General features: G+C 41.5%; 1 protein-coding gene across 3 annotated transcripts; it reads left to right on the forward strand.

Annotated features, from left to right (window-relative positions):
- Window positions 1-6267: 6267 nt before the first annotated feature.
- MS4A3 (membrane spanning 4-domains A3) lies at window positions 6268-21085 on the forward strand. 3 transcript variants are annotated; one of them, XM_011286920.4, is made up of 7 exons: window positions 6291-7064; window positions 12125-12296; window positions 12945-13079; window positions 15537-15593; window positions 17509-17667; window positions 19916-20017; window positions 20637-21085. In XM_011286920.4, exons 2-7 carry the CDS (start codon window positions 12141-12143, stop codon window positions 20664-20666), a joined length of 639 nt encoding a protein of 212 aa, XP_011285222.1. In that variant the 5' UTR covers window positions 6291-7064; window positions 12125-12140; the 3' UTR covers window positions 20667-21085. The 3 variants fall into 3 exon arrangements, with proteins under 3 accessions (XP_019668015.1, XP_011285222.1, XP_019668014.1); XM_019812455.3 differs by having other exon boundaries at window positions 6292-7031; XM_019812456.3 differs by lacking the exon at window positions 12945-13079 and having other exon boundaries at window positions 6268-7064.
- The last annotated feature ends 571 nt before the right edge of the window (window positions 21086-21656 follow it).

The raw sequence follows: 21656 nt of genomic DNA on the forward strand, positions 1-21656 counted from the left end.
CCCAACATCTTACACTTGAGTAGTTCAATCACAGCCCATCTAGGGATGGACCCAGGTAAGCTCTTGATCACAGCTTGCAGGGAGTTCCCCAAATAGCCCATTAAAAGGCCCCCAAACTACCCAGTAAAAATCTGCAGGCTGACTCTGAGGAGGCAAGAGTAACTTGATGGCTTACTCAGAGAATGACTTACCAAGAAGCCACTGGAAGATGCTCAGAAGGTCTACTTGGCCAATAAGTTGGGGCAGATCCATCAGGGTGGGATCCCTGTAGATATGCTTCACTTGGGGCTTGCTGCCAACTCTTTTGCTCTTTCCTGAGGAGCCCCATAGCCACTTACAAACCAGAAGTCTAATACCATGGTGGGCTGAGAGGCAGAGTGGTAGCATAGAGCCTACAACATGTCTGGCAATAGGAATAACCCAAGAGAATCGAGTGGAATCTGTGCCCTAAGCAAGGTGTAGGATATTTAGCAGATCAGAATACAGGATGCCTAGTTAAACTTGGATTTCTGGTAACATTATTATTGTTATAATTATATTCCATGCAATACTTGAGACTTTATTTAAATAATCAAATATCATAAGGAACATAGTTATATATATTTTTAAATTGTTGTTTTCCTGAAATTAAAATTTAACTGGGACTTTTGAATTTTATCTGGAAACTCTGGTCCCAAGGAATCCAGCCAGAGCAAAGCAGTGTTCTAGCAGTGTGAGTGAATGATCACTACTCTGTTGGTTCTTATTTCTCTATTAGCTTTGGACTTTATTTCCTATGAGTTGTCAACAGAATAATCTGACTAGAACAGCATAGGATCTATTTCCTTCAGAAACAGCTTTTGACCCTAAAATACCTTTTTAGTCTTCTCCAAAGAAGAAAAGCAGTAGACACTAAGGAATTCTAATGTTTATACACAACACAGAACCCTCCGACTTGTAGAGAGTGCAGGATCACTCTTTATTTATGGGGAGGACTTTTAAATATCAATACTTTTCATAGTTCAGGATCACTCTTTATTTATGGGGAGACCTTTTGAATATCAATATTTTTCATAGTTCAGGATCACTCTTTATTTATGGGGAGACCTTTTAAAATATCACTATTTTTCATTCTATTTCATTCAATGTGATCTTTTGATTTGGGGCTACTACGTTGGAAGAGTAGAAGAAATACAGGCTCTATAATCAAAATGATTGTGTTTTCATGTGACCCCTTTGCTAGCACTACATCTTGCCAAATTCATATCCTGATTAGAAATAGAAGTGGGTGCCTATGCATCTTCCAATTAGTCCTGAATATTGATTGAACATGTGTCTGCTGATGTAATAGGCTGGACCAAAGGCCTGTAGTCACTCACTTATGGGCCCTACCCAGGCCAGAAGCTCCTTCTTCTGCTACTTTTTTCCCTCATTAGAGGTTCATGTCTAAGACCCAGGATCTTGTTCCAGACAAGGCCAGCAGCTGGTATGCCTTCCTGCATCTCAGTGTCCCCACTGCCCATGAAGACAGGGCTGGTTTCCAATGGGCGTGGTTTCTATGCAGAGACTGCTATGGACTTGGCTTTGTGCAGTAGACCTTCCTGCCCTTTCTCTTGTTCCTGGGATAAAGTCCCCACATAAAGTGCTTCATCTTCCACCCATAGCATTCTTCAGACAAGACTATCCCTTCTGTTGCAGGACTAGGGGTTCTTGCTCACAAGGTTTTATGCAAAGCCCCTGGTCTGGGCAGGGATTCACTGTGGCTTATATGAGGCTCCTAAACCTGGATCTTCTCCTCAATGCCCCCCTCACTGGTGTCTCCTAGGGTCCCCTCTCTCATCAACTGGCATGGAAATTAGACCTTTACTCTTCCTTGGGGCCTGAAAGATAGAGATCTGGGCTCCTTCTGACTAGGCTGCTCCCTCCAGCTTCCACATGGGCATCTGACACTTGAGAAGCAGCTATGCTCCCACCAGGCACCTGCCAGTGCTAATTCAGTGAGACCACTTTGATCCTTCAGCCAGCAGCATGCGGATCTTTAAGACTGTCCTGGACATTGATTACACAAAATTCTTTTTTTTTTCTTAATTTGGAAACTTTTTAAAAAATGTGTTTATTTAAGTTCAAGTTACTTAATATACAGTGTAGTGTTGGTTTCAGGAGTAGAACCTGGTGATTCGTCACTTACACATAACACCCAGTGCTCATCACAGGTGCCCTCCTTAATGTCCATCACCCATCTAGCCCATCCCTCTACCCACCTAACTTTCAGCAACCCTCAGTTTGTTCTCTGTATATACATATATGTATATGTATATGTATATATATATGTGTGATATATATATGTATACATATATATGATATATATATGATATATATATGATATATATATACATATATATGTATACATATATATGTATATATATATGTATACATATATATGTATATATATATATCACATTTTCTTTATCCATTCATTAGTTGATGGACATCTGGGTTCTTCCCATAATTTGGCTATTGTTGATAGCACTGCTATAAACATTGGGGAGCGTGTGCCCCTTCAAATCAGCATTTTTGTATCCTTTGGACAAATACCTAGTAATGTAATTGCTGGGTCATAGGGTAGTTCTATTTTTAACTTTTTTGAGGAACCTCCATACTGTTTTCCAGAGTGGCTGCACCAGTTTGCATTCCCACCAACAGTGCAAAAGGGTTCCCCTTTCTCCACTTCCTCACCAACATCTGTTGTTTCCTGATATGTTCATTTTAGCCATTCTGACAGGTGTGAGGTGGTATTTCATTGTGGTTTTGAGTTGTATTTCCCTGAAGATGAGCATCTTTTCATGTGTCTGTTAGTCATCTGGATATCTTCTTTAGAAAGGTGTCTATTTGTCTCTTCTGCCCATTTCTTCACTGTATTATTTGTCTTAGGGGTGTTGAGTTGATCAAACATCATTCTTGGTGGTGAGGGGGCCATTCCTCAGTCACCAGACCCCCTAGACAAGTCAGACCCCTAGCTACCTTTTGGGAATCACCCCACTCATTGACTCTGAGGATATTCCCCAGTTGTGGCTTAGGATCTGAGGATTGCTCAGCTTTGAGTATCTCCTAAACCCTTTGGCCCTTGAACAAGTTCTTAAACCCATCTCCAATGCTCTTTTACTACAGTGAGAACAACTGAGAATAGAGACAGTCCTTCTTTGGTGAGCGAGGCTCACCCAAATGATTCCACGAGGTAGTTGGAAGTTGAGGAGGAACACTTTACTAATGTTTTCTATGTAGGCTATTTCTCTTTTTGCCAACAAATATCATGATAACTCTTCCTGGTTTCCTGAGCAACTCTAAAAATGCAATGCCTTCCTCCAAAGTCTAAGACTAGATCTGCACAAGTGTATTTCCCCGCCTTGTCTAAAAAAATAGCATGAGGCTAAAACAGGAAAGAATAAGGCTTGTTTCTGATCATTGGTTTCATTTTATTTGATGGCTCACTATTTCCAGACCCTAGTAACAGCAATCTTTGTCTACCACAACCTTTTATTGTCTTATGATTATACTGAGTAACGTCACACCTGGCAGGGCATGGTTTCCAAGCAGGGACTTAGAAACTTGCAAAGCTATAAACTAGTAAGCAATGAGCCAGACACATTGAACATATTTCAAAGTCAGAGATTTTAGATGGTTAACTAATTTTTTTTCTTAACAAGAATACATATGCTTACTAAGATATATAAAGGTACTGCCCCAAGAAGAGCATGATTTTAGTAGGTATGTGCACACATTAGCGTGCACTTGGGTATAGGGATAAAAGCAAGGATGCAAACAGTACTTAGTAACTGGATTAAGACAAACAAGGCTTGAGAAATGTGTCACTTTTCAAGGTCTTAATGGGTCCCATGTGGATGAACAGCTGGAATACTGACTTCATTCAAATCAAGATTCATTTTTTTTTTCCTTTTGGAAATTAACTTGAATTTTGAGCTTGATTATTCATTATGTTATTGCAGCACCAAAAGCTAGTCAGCATCCTTGAAAACATTTTCTCTTGAAATTAGGGACTATTGCACACCAGCAGAAGTCATCTGTGCAAATTGTGAAAGCAGTTTCTCATAATCTCTCTCTCTCTCTCTAAGGAACTGAAGAGCCTTCCCATTTTTATTCATTTATTTCCAATGCATGTAAAGATCTTAGTTGCTAAGACCTCTGCATGCATTCTGTCATTTAATCTTTATACGTGCTGTTCTCTAAGGTGGGTACTATGGTCTTATATTTACAAACGAGACAACTGAAGTCTTAGACTTTAATTAACTTCCTTTCAGAGCTCTTTTTTTTTTCTACAGTTCTTAATTTAAAACGAGTATGTTAAAAGGAACTACTCCTTTCCTCACTTACTCATGTTTCTTCCTCTCCTTCCCTGAGAGCACTTTCTTGTCTTTTCCCTTCTTATTCTTCCTCTTCCTTCTCCTCCTCCTCTCCCTCCTCCTTCTCCTTTTCTTCCTCCCTCACTTCCTCCCCCTCCCTACATCCCCTGTCCCCCCCCCCCCCCCCCCCCCCCCCCCCCCCGCCTTCTCTTCCTGCTGTTTCATCAGTATTCCATTTGCAATGGCTCTGGCTAAAGTGAAACATGAGGAACATACCTTTTGCTGCCATCCTGTTAGCTATTTCCTTATGTTTAGAGTTTCTCTGTCATCCAAAGCTCCAGAGTCTCTACTCCAGGCTCGGGTACCAGCCCTGGTCGCAGAGCTCCTGCACACGATTACATTTCTCTGGCTGCCAGGCCTCCACTCACTTCATATTCAGAGTCCAAGTTCACCATGTCCCCTCCCAGAGCGCTCCTTCGGTCATGGTACCCGGCCTCTTTTTCTCTTTTCGTGACCAAGTTTCCCCTTCTGCTCCAGTTTCTAGAATGAGGACCTCACCCAGTCATGGGCTGCCCCCTCCAGGCTCTGTCCTGTGACCTTCCTAAAGATTGCATTTTGAATCTCCACATGTGATTTATTGCCCTACTGCCTCTTGGCTCTGATCTTCCCATCATCTATTTAAGGGCACTTTATTTATTTAGGATGATTGTGGAATGTTAAGCCTAAAAATAAAACTGCCAGTCATTTCACCAGCAAAAATGGGTTGGTGCAGGAATAGTAGGGAATTGCAACGTGACAAAAGCAAGCTACAGCAAACCATAGGAAAATCCTCAAAAGGAAGGGGAGGACCACTCTTTTATCGAGAAAGGGGTGGAGCTGGGGAGGGCTGTTAGAAACAAAAAGTCCATTGGGGGAAAAAGGGAATTCTAAGTGTAGGGGCTCCTTGTTGGCTGAGTGTGACTGTCTCTCATTGGCTGGGCTGTTGCCAGGAGAAGGTGGTGAGGTGAGAAACACCTTTCTTCCTTCTGCTGGGTATTAAAGAAGGCAAAATAGTAAGGCTTGAGAAGGGAGGTCTCTTCCTGTGGGCTCTGCCATTCCGGGGAAGCAGTAGGGCATGAGAGCTGCCTGCTTTTGGCTTCCCAACACCATTTTCACAAACGAGGTTTCTCTTTATTCATTTTCCCAATAATGTATCTTCTGAGCTGGGGTACTTTTGAAAGTGAGGAGACGCTTTATTAATTAATTAATTTGTTTATTAAATTTAAGGAAATGTATATATATATTTTTTTAATTTTTTTTTCAACGTTTATTTATTTTTGGGACAGAGAGAGACAGAGCATGAACGGGGGAGGAGCAGAGAGAGAGGGAGACACAGAATCGGAAACAGGCTCCAGGCTCTGAGCCATCAGCCCAGGGCCTGACGTGGGGCTCGAACTCCCGGACCGCGAGATCGTGACCTGGCTGAAGTCGGACGCTTAACCGACTGCGCCACCCAGGCGCCCCAAGGAAATGTATATTTATTTTTGAGAGACAGAGACAGTGAATGAGCGGGGGAGGGGGAGAGGGAAAGGGAGAGGGAGACACAATCCAAAGCTGGCTCCAGGCCCCTAGCTGTCAGCACGGAGCCCGACGAGGGGCTCGAACTCACAAACCTCAAGATCATGACCCGAGCTGAAGTCAGACACTTAACTGACAGAGCCACCCAGGTGCCCCTCTTTATTTATTTTCAACTTTATTTATTTTAAGAGAGAGAGAGAGAGCGAGGGAGGGGCAGAGAGAGAAAGGGAGAGAGAGAGAGAGAAAGAATCCCAAGCAGGCTCAGCATTGTCAGCACAAAGCCGGACGTGAGGCTCAAACGCACAAACCATGAGATCATGACCTGAGCTGACCTCAGATGCTTATCCGACTGAGCCACCCAGGCACCCCAGGAGGCATCATTATTTACAAATCACACTGGGAGTAGCAGGCATGACCCTGACCTCACCCTACCCAGAGCTTGAGGTCTGCACACAGCTTGGCCGGGCACTGGATCCGGTTAGGAAAGCTGGTTAACGTTTCTATGCCATAGTTTTGTCTTCTGTGAGATTGGGTTACCCGTTGTACCTCGGCCTGGAGTCGTCGTGAGGCTGAAGTGAGTTAATGCGCGCAGGGCATTTAGAGCGACGACTGGTACGCAGCAATCATTCAATGCCTTTAAACTACAATTTGCCTAATTTTTGTATCTTTGACGTTGGCAGACGAACCAGCCTGTCTAAGCCTGTGAGAATTGAACGTAAGGATGTGTGTGACCACCCTCCCTCCTCCAGACGCTGCTCTTACTATCTGACTTCGTTCTTTTCTTACTGGGCAAGTGACTGTTCAACACCCCCCATCCCACAACGCTTTCCCACCCATCTCCCTGTACTTCCTGCTTGCATTTCTTGGTCCAACCATATGTTAAGCAATGTCACAGGGCCAGCAGACAGTTACTCCTGCTGCCAGTTTCCTAATCAACGGCAAGCCTTGGGGACACGCAGGTCCCAGGTGCCCGTGTGGTCGGCACACTCTTCAGTCAGCCAGCACCACATTGTCACCGACTCCTCTAGAGTGTTGCCTCAGGCAAAGGTACCTTAAGCCTGAGTCCGAAGAGGCTGCAGTTTTCCAGAAAGGACACCGTGGCTGTCATTACTGAGCGTCTCCTACTCGGCTTCAGAGGCAAGACGTCTTCCCACGCTTGAAGCCTCCAAGGTAAACCCTACGGATTCGCTCTTCAGAGAAAGCCCCCCTTTTTCTTGTCTCCTGGGTGCCACCCAGGAGAGTCAGTGGGCCGTGAGGATGTCTGCAGAGTGTCCTGGTTGGTTGTCACGTAGAGATTTGGATCTTTCAGCTGCGAGCATGGCTTCCCCTTAGAGTCTGATTGTTCCTCTGGTGTTCAAAATGTTAGACGTAATTGTCTAGTTATTTCTTTGGAAAGACACGGGCGCGGACACCACCTACACACACACACACACACACACACACACACACCTCTTAGATGTATATAATCCAAGTGGCTGCCTCCAAATTCGGCTGCCGGCTGTGGGAATGAGGGATGGTCTGGACACATCTGAAGTAAGGATTTAGTAAGTGAGTTTCTGCATGAGCTCAGAGGGACGGTAACGATACTCTGAAAGCCAGATTGCCAGGTTCGGGTCTCCAGCTCCTGAAATTGCTGGCCTTGTGGGTTTTGGCAAATTACTTAAGTCTCCTGGTGTTCCACTTTCTCACCTGCAGAATGGAAAGGATCATAGCAGCAGTACCTATTTATATGGATGTGTGAGACATATGGTGGTTAAATGGGTAAAGCATTTAGTGCAATGCCTGACACACACTAAAAGCCAGATAGGTGAACTTAATGGGTTCTCAGGAAATCTACACTTCTCCCATTAAAAAAACAAGCTCAATTGACCACATTATTGAACATAGTTTATTTTGCCTGAAGCCTGAAAATTCTCTTTGATATGTATAGTTATTTTATTTTTATTTATTTATTCTTTAATGTTTATTTACCTTTGAGAGAGAGAGAGAGAGAGAGAGAGACAGAGAGACAGAGAGACAGAGTGTGAGCAGGGGAGGGGCAGTGAGAGACTGAGACACAGGATCTGAGGCAGGCTCCAGGCTCTGGGCTGTCAGCCCAGAGCACAACATGGGGCTTGAACCCATGAACGATGAGAACATGACCTGAGCTGAAGTCAGAGGCTTAACCGACTGAGCCACACAGGCGCCCCATTTATAGTTATTTTAAAAAATCAAGAGGTACCTGGGTGGCTGAGTTGGTTCAGCATCTGACTCTTGGTTTCAGCCTAGGTCATGATTTCATGGCTCGTGAGTTCAAGCCCCACATTGGGCTTAGCGCAAACAGCACGAGCCTGCTTGGGATTCTCTCCCCCCACCCCTCCCATCTCTGCCCCTCCTCTGTTTGTGCTCTCTCTCTCAAAATAAATAAATAAACAAAATAACAAAATAAAAAAGTCAAATTAAATGATGTGGCTAGAGGGGTGCCTGGGTGGCTCAGTCAATTAAGCATCTGACTCTTGAATTTGGCTCAGGTCATGACCCTGTGGTTTGTGGGTTTGAGCCCTGCATTGGGCTCTGTGCTCTTGGTGTGGAGCCTGTGTGGGATTCTTACTCTCTCCTCTCTCTCTCTCTCTGATTCTCCCCCACTCCAGCTTTCTCTCTCTCTCAAGAAAAATAAATAAATAAACTTAAAAAATAAATGATAGATTTCCTCCTTCCAGAACTACTCGGGAGTTTCTCTGTATGAGAGGCTCCAATCCTCACAAACATATTTCACATTATCATTCATAAGGCATGGCTACATCAAACGGGACCAAAAGCTCATTTATTTATTAAGCATGTATTTGCTGAGTACGCAGCATGTGACAGACACAGATCTAGGCCCTGGGGTTACCAGGATGAGAAGACATCAGATACAGGTGAACATCCAGTCAGTTGAGGTTCAGACACGTAAGTAGCCGGAAAAGGGAAGCAGAGGGCAGGGCGTTCTGAGGTAATAAAGGGGAGGCTTCCTCCAGACCCGGCCAGGACTCAAGATGGCTTCCCTCAGGAAAGTGTGGCATGTGGACTGAGAGTCAGTCTGGAAGAAGAGCAGAAATTTTCTAGGTGGAGCTTGAGGGAAAACGTGTTTCAGGAAGAGAGGAATAATACTGAGAAGGAGAGTTGAAGACTTTTGAGAACTTGATGCTTGGGGGGCATTAAAAGAAATAAAACATGGCTGGACAGAGCTGTGAGATAGGGAGGGGGAGGCGTGAAGCTAGACTAACAGGCAAGCAGGTATCTGATCATGAAGGAGCACCGCTCTCCACATTAATACATTTTAGCGAGGTAGATATCTTACGTAAAATATAGTTGTATTTCCCAGGGCATGTGGTTGGCTGTCAGTGAAGCATGCAGCTCTTGATCTTGAGGTTGTGAATCTGGGCCCCATGTTGGGTGTGGAGATCACTTAAAAAAGAATAAAATCTTTAAAAAAATGTATATATATACATATTTCCCAATGGATAAATGTTAAGCCTGAGCTTTGCAAGGTGATGTTCAACATAGATGAGAGAGGGATTTGAGGGAATTAAAAAAATTTTGTTTTACGTTTGTTTATTTTTGAGAGTGAGAGAGACAGAGCACGAGCAGGGGAGGGGCGGAGGGAGGGGAAGACACAGAATCCAAAGCAGGCTCCAGGTTCTGAGTTGTCAGCAAGAGCCTGATGTGGGGCTCGAACTCATGGATCTCGAGATCATGACCTGAGCTGAAGTCAGACGCTTAACCGACTGAGCCACCCAGGTGGCCCTGTTTGGCCATTCTTATTATTATACATCCTGACCAGGATTACATTAGGTATTTATTAAAATAGACTTTGCTGTCAACTTTTTGATATTTCCTCCTTCTTGGATTCCGTGCATAGTATTGAACATGGAAGGTAAGGGTTCCTTGTCATTCTGTATTTATCAGTGTTTAAACAGAGCGTGTACCTAAATGCTAGCATGGAAATCAGTATTGGCAGGACATTTTGATGAGAGGTAAAATAGCAATTTTCAATGTGATAAAGTTAAAGATAGAATGTGTTCTGACTTTCACCTTCTTAGTGCCTTTGTGAATAAATAAGCAGGACACATACCCTTTATGATAGAGAACTGGAAAGGTAAACCTTATCCTGAAAGGAAGCAGCATGGATCTAATCTGATAAAAGTGAGTGAAATTATTAGAAAACTAGATCTGCCGTACAATTTGCAACAAAAAGTAGAAATTAAGAAACCATTCTAAACTCAAAGTCAATAGTTTTGGCAGAATTCAGCAGTATATAATGGGTTTGTAGTTAATCTTTTTTCTTTAAAAAAAAAAAAAGCTTTTTTAAGCTTATTTATTTATTTTGAGAGAGACAGAGAGCAAGTGGAGTAGGGGTAGAGAGAATCCCAAGCAGGCTCTGCACTGTCAGCACAGAGCCCGATGTGGGGCTTGAACTCATAAACTGTGAGATTGTGACCTGAGCCAAAATCAAGAGACGCTTAACCGACTGAGCCACCCAGGTGCCCCTGTGGTTAATCTCCTACTGTCCACCTCATCAGTTGTAAAAGCAGAGAAGCATTTTGCAATCACTTTGTGTTGGAGAAGCCTGTTATCAGTTATTTTACTAGCAAAAATGGGTTTATTCAGGAAGAGTAGAGAATTGCAATTTGGGACAAGCAAGCTAACACAAAATCGTATGTGAGTCCAGACAACAAAGAGAAGGAACTGCTCTTTTATAGAGGGAAAGAGGGGAATTAGGAGTTACTGTTATACACAAAAAGTCCCTTGCAGCAGACTGGGACTTGGAAATAGAGTAGCTTTTAGTTGTGACAGCCTCTTGTTGGCTGGGCTGCTCTTCTCTGGGATAGTAAAGTGGTATTGACTTGGAAGATGCCAAGTGCTTCTCTTCCTGTTGGGTCTACAACTGAGGAGGAGGGACAGGGCACGAGAAGCCCCTGTTGTGACGTCCTGACTCCATCTGAAACAAGTTTCCCTTTATCAGTTTTCCCACTAGGAAGTTATATTGCTCAAGATTGAACATACTGTGTGTGTATATATATATATATATATATATTTTTTAATTTAGTTTAGTTTATTTATTTATTCTGAGAGAGAGAGAGAGAGAGAGAGAGAGAGAGAATCCCAAGTCACTGAAAGTGCAGAGCTTGATGTGGGGCTTGAACTCATGAACCATGAGATGGTGATCTGAGCTGAAACCGAGTCAGACATTTAACCAACTGAGCCACTCAGGCACCCCCAGTGTATATTTTAGCGACACATCTTTTTTAGGTGTAATGATTGAGGTGGTTGTTTGGTGAACCTTATATACAATACTTTGAGTCTTTTTTTTTTTTTTTTTTTTGCCACAAGGCAGAGTATGAGTTAAAGTTAACATTTACCAACTGTCTATTAGGTTAGGGACTTCAGACCTTATCAAAGTTGCCTCTTGCCATGTTAATATGAAATTAAAATTATTTTCATTTTACATATGTGAACACTGAGGCTCCCATTACTAGATCACACAACTAATAAGTGGCCAAATTTGGATTTAGATTCATCTCTTCCACGGTGCTTAAACTCTTTCCGCTGTACCGAACGGTGACCCAGAACGGTATCTTCCATATAGTACTATATAGCATAACGATTAAAAAATGTTCGACCTTAAAGTAGAATGTCCCTAATAGAGCTGAACTCAGTTATGAGCTGTGTTAAGTGTGGGTAAGTTATCTGACCTCTCTATGCTTCAATTTTTTCATCTTTAAAATCGGAATAATAATATCGCAACATAGATTGTTGGGAGGATTAAATATGTTAACACGGTCACAGCAACCAGACAGTACCTGGCATGTAGTAGCAACTCAATAAATTATACTTCTTGTTATTACAGGGAGGTGACCAAAGTCATTTTCCTCAACCAAGAGATCAACTTTCAGTGAAACCATCTGTCTGGTTGTCCAGGATTGATTTGAAGAAAGAGGGGCTATGTAATGTATACATACATATAAAAATGAGAAAGGAATCACACTTCACTGTTTCAAAGTTATGTGAGGCACTTAGACTTACTACAGTAGTTTGATGGTGTCTACTACTCCAAGACAAAATGAAATTCAACAATGTAAATTGATGCTCCATTTGTGGAGAGTCATTTTGATGTATGGACGGAAATGAACCCTTCTGTTGCACTCAAAAAATTGTAGCTGGTGGGGAAAGGGAAAACATCAAACCTTTGGATTTCTTTTCTGTGATAGCTATCAATAACCCCAGATGGCCTCCCGAGGAGATGAGAATGCAGAACTGGAGGCAGCCTCAGCAGGTGGTACCCCAGCGAGCCAGGTGGAACCAGAGGTGGTGAATAACTCTGTCTATCAGCCCATTAATGGATCACAAAATCACCAGAAGGAGAAGTTACAGGCCCTTGGGGTAGGTCATCTTTAGTTTACAAATTGATTTAAGACAGAAGAAAATAAATAGCATGTGGAAAACCTTGTCTATCCTCATCAGGAGAGATTTCTGAATTATTCATCACTAAGTCAATAATGTTGCTTCTTTAAGAAAAGACTGGGACCCATTTTAGACCTGGGGAGTAGGAACTGTCCTGTCAGCATTGGAGAATGGACTCCAGTCTGACCACCACCTCGGGAGGCTGAGTTCTTATGAATGCCTTCCGTATTTTAGATCTAAAAATTGGATTGACGAAAGCTTGGATGAACTGCTGTTTGATGTCTGAGTGCCTTCATCATACTATGGCCCCAAGGTGTGCTAGGAAGATATTTGACCCCGTCCGTGTTGCCAGCCATATTGCCTCTACTTTTCTACCACTGTCTGGAAGGAGTTTGTGAGAATGGACAGGAGGAGGGAGAGACGTGGTGATGAAGGGCTGCCATTGGGATCGGTGGGAATGGCATAGAACAAAAACCTCCCAGAATAAGGCCTTTCCCAGTTAAGCTTGACATTGTCATCATTTCCAGCAATGATATCTCCTTTCTGAAGAAAATTCAAATGGTCTCTTCTCCATGGACACTAGTACATGACCATTATGCTTTTTTTTTTCTTTTTTCCTTCTTATAGGCCGTCCAGATCCTGAATGGAGCAACAATTCTGGCTCTGGGTGTTTTTCTAGGTTCCTTACAAAGCATATTTCGTGACTTCCGCCCGTTTTTCTTGGTCTTCTACACAGGCTACCCACTATGGGGTGCTGTTTTTGTGCGTATTCATGTTCCCCTGACCATGGATCATTTCTTAGCTACCACTGCTAGAAATGTGTTAGATTATTAAAGTGTTGTTTTTAGGTTATTTGGAGATTGCATGCTGTGGGTTTGATTTGTAATTCCTTACACAACTTTTAAAAACAAAGTGCCTTCTTGAGTAAGAGAAATCACATTTGCTGAGTACAGATTAAGTCTCAAACATTAACTTGATGTATTCATGCATTAAATCCAGCTATTACATTTATGGATGCTAAGAAAATCAAATGAAAAATGAGTATTGGTGAATTGTCTCGTGCAGTCAAGAGAGTCCTGGTTTGGGAGATAAGAGATTTGCCTGCTGATTACAGTCTGGAAATCAGAAGACTGATTTCCCCTATTTGAGTCAAAACAGAATCAATAAAATAGGCTTTGGTTCTAGGTGGTTTTAAAATTTATTTGAATAAATAAATTTGTTATTTGATTATCAACTACCTGATGTTTTCTTTTTAAAAAGATAATTAGTTGGAACTATTTGCTAATCAGACACTAATTTTTTTTTTTTTCTTGTCTATTCTGGTGTTAGACCTTTGAGAATTTATAAGTGTTTGGTCTCAGACTACCATGAAATCCAAGAAGATGGGCAAGTTTAGTTGAAAATAGTAAATGGAACATGTAATTGGCAAATGAAGAAGATTTAAATTTATAGCAAATCTGGGGCTCTAATTTATTCATGAGTTTAGTTCTTCAGAATCATCGACCTTCAGATCTTCTTTAAAACAAAATTGCTCACAATTTGTCAACAATCTCATATGCTGACAAAAGATGACATTCAGTTTCTGGATGCAGTATAAAACACGTAATTTGGATTTAACATTTCTGAAATTTTTAGATAGTTCCTACTGTCATTTTGATGAAATACTTGGAGTCTGAATTTTTCTAGAAAACCTGAAGTACACATTTTCTCTGCATAATGAATCCTGACTATCTAAATGGAAAACTTCCATATTGTGGAACAGAGGATGGTGAAGTGTTTCAGTTATTCCATCAGGAAAGAGTTTTCTTTTCTCAGAAAGCTGGGGTCAGTATGTTGGGAAAATGTGGTCAGGAAGCCAGAGCTCATTCTTTGAAAGCATCCTCAGCATGAAGGTTCAAATCTGACCATTGGATTCCCATCGCTGGAAGCTTTGCCCCGGCTCTGTCTATCGCTGATGGAGTAAAGTCTAAGATCCACGACATTATCTGGCCTTACCTGCAACTACACCCCTGTCTCCCTCCCCTTCCCTCTGTATACGGGCCCTGCTGTTTATTGACCGTGTGATTCCTTCTATGAACCAATCTTCCTCTTACCCATCCTTATTGACCTTTGAGAAAAATATCTAAGTTCTTACCCTTTAGTTTCTTCAGTAAGATAGTAGAAATAACATGGGGGCCCTCTTTTTGGGCCATTTTTAAATGGGGAAAAAATACATAAAAACCTTAGCTATTGTTAATAATACAAGTGCTTTAGGTGTGCCGGGCCAATTTCCAAGACCTCATCATGTATCATTTCATTCCATCCCCATATAGCTATAAGGTCAGTAATATTAACATGGGGGTATGCACATCTCTATTTTACAGATAAAAAAAGTAGGCAAAAACTGAGCCTAGGTGACTGAATGAATACAAGCTGAAGATAGGGTCAGGGTGCATCTGCTCTCGACCATAAAGCTCTAGTGACCCTGAACTTTCTCGTGATAACCATCTTGTTATTTGGCGTGGAATCGGAAGCCTGTTCCTTCGTGTTCAGGCAGAATATTCGAGAATTGAATCTATGGAGCCAGCTCTTGCTCTCCATGATTTTGGCAACTTTGCCTTCAAACCATAGGCGTGGCTCGGCAAATTGTTGTAAGAATTTGTGGGGTATAAAACAGCATGAAATTTTGAGAAAGCCATCAACTTGTAGAGAATTCACTTTATGAAATTAGAGTCATGAAAATAATAGCTTATCAAAATAATCATTTAAAATGAGTGGGTATAGCAATGTAGACAGACTTGCTGAAGTTCTTTCAGAACATCTAATCCAATAAATCAAACCCTCATCTGAAGCTTGAGTCAGAATATGAGAATGACGTTATATATGCATGTGTATGTAAATAAATATTATTTACATTTAATATAAGTATAAGCATAAAGATAATTATATCACATTACATATATGTCTTTATCTTATGTTTTTAAAGTATGCACGCTCATATAATGTATAAAAACAGATGTAATAAAATATCACATGTTTGCTCAAAATTTTAACTAATTAAAAATTTTATTCATACGAAATGATGAGCAACATCGAGTATAATTCTCTGTGATAGAGTGTGAATTTTAGAAAGAAATCTTATGCAACCATTGCTAGATACCTACTAATTGACGGAGGACCAAATGAAAATGGTTGAGACTTAATGTTCTCTTATCTGTTTCATTTCCTGTGTTTAAACAGTTTATTGTTTCAGGATCCTTGTCTGTTGCAGCTGGGAGAAAGCCCACAAAAAAGTTGGTAAGTGGCAGTTCTTCCTGTATTCCTATGATTGTGGAACTAGAAATAAGTTACCCATTAATAACAAGAGAGTAGAGGTTGGTGAATTCAACTGAGACACCGAGTCTTGTGTAATGCACAAGAAAATTCTCTTAAGGCATTCAGATGGTAAATTATCAGAAAATCATGGAGACTGTGAATGATTCCTGGGATGGTTACTTTGAATATTTGATGAATCTGAAGCTCAGAAAAAGGCTTCTTGATTTTTGTGTGTTGTGAAACTTGACTAATTCTAACTACTTTGAGTGTACCCTTTCCCACCACTAAGTCCACACCCAAGAGCCAAAAGTTCTATTCCTTTAGTGATTCCTTATACACTTCATAAGTCCCTGTTATGTGTTCTCACTAAATCATCTCTTTGCCAGCTACACGCCTTTCCTAGCTCATTCACTCTGCCTTCTCCATGGATGGCCACCTTGAACACCAATCCCTTTTCTTTTACCTTTATTCTCTGTTGATGACCTTGCTCCCTATTCTGAGAAACCCAAGCCCTTGGAAAAGAACATTCAGATGCCCTCTCTAACATCCACTTCACAGAACAGGTCTGAACCGATTCGTTTTTTATTCTAACTTCTTACCGTAGGTGACTCTGATTTTCTTCAAAGCTGTCATCCCTATTTGAATACTAGATTCTGTTCCTTTTTTTCCCACCTGAGTGCATCACTCCAAATGTCTTTCTGCTAGATTTTTTCAATCAGCCTATCAGCATCCAGTTACTAATCTAAGCAGAAAAAAAATACCTTGACCTTATTTTCTCCTGATAGCTACGGGCGCAATTTGCTTTTCCTTCTGTAGTTAAACTCCTCAAAGGAATTATCTACACTCTGTCTCCAGTTCCAATCTACCCAGTAAGGGCTTTATTTTCCAATAAAGCTTTATTTTCTTCCCTACCTATCGAGTAAGAACTTCCAATCTACCCAGGAAGGGCATTGTTTTATAATAAGGCTTTATTTTCTTCCCTGTTACATCTTTGTAAACACTCTCCTTAAGATCACTACTGATTTCTCTGTTGGCAACGCAGAGATCAATTCCCGGTTCTCATCTAACTTGATTCATGGGCAGCATTTAGTACGCAGTGGATCACTCATTCCTCCTTCCAATAATTTCTTCATTTAGCTTCTAGATCACTTGCATTAGCTGGTTTCCTCTTGTCTTTTCAGTGTCCCCTTCTCAATCTCCTTTCCTTTGCTTCTCTCTGACCTTCAAAAGTTGGGGTGCCACAGAACTCAATTCCTTGTTACCTGCCCTACTCACTCCTTTGGTGACCTCATCCATGCTCCTGGCTTCAAGTGACATTGCATGCCCACAACCCTGAAATAAACACTTCCAGCCTAGATCTCCCTCTGGGCAACATGCCGGTGGATCTCATTGCTTCCACTTAAGAGTTCTAAAATCTCCCAAACTCTATCCTAATCTTCCTCCTCCAACCTTCTCCCTCCATTTCCTCCCCATATCAGCTGATGGGCACTCCCTCCTTCCAGATTCCCAGGCCCAAACCCTGAGGATTATCCCTGACTTCTCTTTCTTTGACAATCTTGAATCCAATTGATTCACACATCCTGTTGGCCCTATGTTCAAGCTAAATCTGACTTTGACTGTTTCTCATCCAGTCAGACACCATCTTTCTTAACCGGGTTCCTTGCTTCTACCGCTGGCCCTGTCTACACTAGTCTTGCTTGAGACCTCAGTGCTCCCATTAATCTAACTGCATTGCCCCTTTGCTCAAAATCCTCCAGGGACTCTATATTTTCCTCAGAGTAAGAACCAAAATTCTTCTTAAGACCCGCAGGTCTTAGATGGGGGTTTAAATGAATTGCTACCAAAGGAAGGAAGCATGTGCTTCCTATATTAATTGAAAATTCCTGTTCTTTTTTAGGTGGAACACAATTTTGGAATGAATATTGCCAGCTCTACCACTGCTCTAGTTGGGTTTGTTTTGGTCTCGATCAATTTAGCAGTTAATAAGTATTCTCTCAAGGAATGTCCGTCTTCACAGTCACTGGACTTATGCATTTGCATGGGCGTCTTATCAAACGTATGTTTTCAAAAATTATGTTTAATTATAAAATATTCCAAATGATCTCAAATGTACAGAAGAATATCATATCGGGTATCATGCTACCTTGATTTGAATCCGGGCTTTGCCACTTATTAGCTCTACAATGAAGGGCAAATTAGATAGTGTTTCAATGTGCTCATCTTTTTTTTTTTTTTTTATTATTAGTTTTTGAGAGAGAGAGAGAGAGAGAGACAGAGTATGAGTAGGGGAGGAGCAGAGAGAGAGGGAGACACAGAATCTGAAGCAGGGTCCAGGCTCTGAGCTGTCAGCACAGAGCCGGATGCGGAGCTTGAACCCACAAACTGTGAGATCGTGACCCGAGCTGAAGTCGGATGCCTAACAGACCGAGCCACCCAGGCGCCCCAATTTGCTCATCTTTGATATGAGGATGGTAATAGTATCAATCTCACAGGGTTGATGTAAGGGTTAAACAAGTTCATATTTGATGAGCAATTAAAACAGTGCACATTGGGGCGCCTGGGTGGCTCAGTTGGTTGAGCGTCCGACTTCGGCTCAGGTCATGATCTCGCGGTCCGTGAGTTCGAGCCCCACATCGGGCTCTGTGCTGACACCTCGGAGCCTGGAGCCTGCTTCGGATTCTGTGTCTCCTTCTCTCTCTGCCCTTCCCCTGCTCACGCTCTGTCTCTCTCTCTCAAAAATAAGTAAACATTAAAAAAAAAATAAAAAAAAAAACCCAGTGCACATTGTGTTACAATATTAGTATTTATTGCTGCTGCTACTATTACACTCCCCAGAGAGATTAAATGAAATTGTTTAAATTTCATATCTTACTTAATAAAACTGACTTGGGAGATTTACAGTGTTCTCTGTGACCTGGGATTTTTGAATCATGAGTCACCGAAGTTTGGAATGTGGTACTTCACTTTGGAATTTTGGGGGTATATTATTTTTAAAGGGAAGCTCCCTAAGAAACTTTTCAAAGGATGTTGTTGTTTGCGTTAGATATTCTCCCTCTTCTGAGGTCAATTTAGAATTAAGGTTTTCCTTTACATTTGCCTTTTTTCTCTGTGATGACCTATTTGATGACCTATTTTTACTGCCTGACTCCCAGTCCTCCTGTTTGCTGGCAAAGAAGTTTGTGCCTCATTTTTTTTCTTTCTGAAATGTATTGTTAATTATCTAAGTTTATATTTCTATGGGTCTGGGTTTGTTGTTGTTGTTGTTGTTGTTGTTGTTGTTTTCAGGTGGGTTTTGTAGTATTTTCCTTCTGGAGCAATCTTGTGTTTGCTTCTCCTCCGAGGTGCCTCAGTGATAATAGCAGGATCGCTAGTCTAGTAATTTTGTGTTTAATATTTCAGTTTAGTGTTTAGTTTCTAGGGATGGCGTAGACACATAAACCTTCAAATAAAATCCCATTAATGAAATGGTGGGGGGTCATTTTTGTCCATTGTTCTGAACTACCTACTCATTTCTTTAGCTGGCTATGACTCAGATTCCTAGACGTTAGCAAGAATATCAGAATTTTGCCTTTACAGGCTCTTCAGCTGTGACCACTTCACGTGGTTGATAAAAAATGCAATGTATCTCTCTCCCCAGGTAATTTTTTTCCATTTATCTATTTATTATTTACTTATTTAAAAAAATTTTTTTAACGTTTATTTATTTTTGAGACAGAGAGAGACAGAGCATGAACAGGAAGCATGAACAGAGAGAGAGGGAGACACAGAATCTGAAATAGGCTCCGGGCTCCGAGCTGTCGGCACAGAGCCCAATGTGGGGCTCGAACCCACAGACTGCGAGATCATGACCTGGGCCGAAGTCAGACGCTCAACCGACTGAGCCACCCAGGTGCCCCACTATTTACTTATTTTTAAAGTTTATTTATTTATTTTGAGAGAGAGAGAGAGGGTACGCAGGGGAGAGGCAGAGAGAGAGGGAGGGAGAGAGAGAATCCCAACCAGGGCAATGCTGTCAGCAGAGAGTCCAACATGGGGCTTGATCCCACGAACCATGAGATCATGACCTGAGCCAAAATCAAGAGTCAGACACTTAACCAACTGAGCCCCCCAGGCCCCAGTTTCTATGTTTTTAGGTTGATGAGGTGTCTCTTAAAGAATGTTGGTGTGTGCCTGTGTCTTAAACCTAATCTATGGTTCACTTTGTTCTGTTTTAAAGGAGGGAGATGTTATATTTGGTTTCTTGATAACATGTTTTCCCTCTGAATGTTTCTACTATGTGTCATATGAGGCATCATATCTCCTAGGGCATCATGTCTCTAATGCTCATCCTTACCTTGCTGGAATTATGCATCAGCATCTCTGTGTCAGCCATGTGGTGTGCAGAAAACGTATGTAATTCCAGAGAGGTGAGTTTGTTTCCATGACTAATAATTCACATGGTCTGCTAAGGTTTAAGGTTCTCTCCGACTTCCAGAGTTGAAAAGATATACTTTTATGTGGTAAGGATTTGTGGGGTCCCTGGAGTTAGAGCTTGTATGAAAGTGAGGGATGGAATGAAGGTTGGAAAAGGATTCTGATGTGAAAATCTAACCGGGACCAATATATTTAAAATAATATTCAATACATTTATAACATCACAGTATGATCTTATAGTAATATAATTAGTGTGATAATAAATGACAATATCAATAATACAGTTACTACCATATAATAATATAATAATAATATTTAACATATTTTTATACAGATATAATTAAGTTCAATAATTTCCATGTAACCTGTCAGTTTCTAACTGTATACCCAGGAAAAACCATGAATTCTTTCTAGATTTTAGGTAACTCACCTATAAGATGAAAACATTTTCATTGTCTTCTGACATTTGTGGTGAGGACTATGTATATAAAACTTTAGCATAGTAGTAATCAGTGAACACATATTATTGACGATAATCATGATGATTAAGGAAGGGATGGAAGGAGAGGGAGATGTGATCCTTTTCTTGGAAACTGATGTTTTGTTTTCCAGGCAATTTCCTCACCTGGTAATTCTGTGTAAGCAGAAATGCCTCCTGAGGAAACTAAATCTGAGAGCAAGGAAGTTCAACCTCAACTCTCCAATGAGTCAGCGCTTCATCAAAGACCTCAGGAAGACAGGAGCCTCCTCTCTTTACGGCATGAATCATGAGAAACTTGAATATCTGACTCAACTTTTTTGTTTTTGTAAATTCTGTGCTCACCACTCCAAAGTTGTTCCCATAATCGGTGCTCTTTCTTCTTACCCACCTACTCCATTGCCTTACAAGGTTTAAAGGAAGCAGGCAGAATAATTCCCGTTTTATGAATTCTCTCTAAATCCAACTCCCAACCACCCATTGAGAAGGAAAACGAGTCAGATGTTTTTTGCATTGCAGAAAAATGGTTCTTGACTTTAGCTGACGTCAGCATTGTAAAACCTCAAATAAAAAATCATCATTATCATCGTTAAGATCATTTTTTCTCACATTTGAGGGGGGTAGGGTCATGTCTCAGAGGTTTTATTTCGGTCAGCTTCTGAGATTCCCACAAGCCCTGATACGTAAACGATGGTGTCGATCGGGGACTTTGAGAGCAATATCAATCAACATTTGTTCTTTAAAGGATGGCGAGAAACTGTAAAACGGAGAAGTAAGGAATAAGGGCTTTAGATCCTTACAGATCTGGGTTTAAATTGTGATACCGTCACTTGTTACCTGTGTGAAGTTGAGCAAGTTACTTAAGCTCCCTGACCTGTTTTTCCTCATCCATAAAATGGGTGTAATATCAATGGACTACCTCATCGGTTGTTATAAGGCTTCAGCCCTTGTAAGTGGTACGTAGAACCGCAAGGACTAAGTGGCCGTTGTTGGTGCCGCCACTGCTGTTAAGGCTGGGGTGGGACGGTGGTCAGATGTGCAGGGAGGATGGCAGAAACCCTCACTTCCATGTGGCTCCTCCCATCCCCCTGGTGACATCAATGGCTGTCTTTTTAAGGTGGCAGTTTGATGTTAAGTCTCCTCCTGATATACTG

Source organism: Felis catus, chromosome D1, assembly GCF_018350175.1.
Source record: "Felis catus isolate Fca126 chromosome D1, F.catus_Fca126_mat1.0, whole genome shotgun sequence".
Classification (NCBI taxonomy): domain Eukaryota; kingdom Metazoa; phylum Chordata; class Mammalia; order Carnivora; family Felidae; genus Felis; species Felis catus.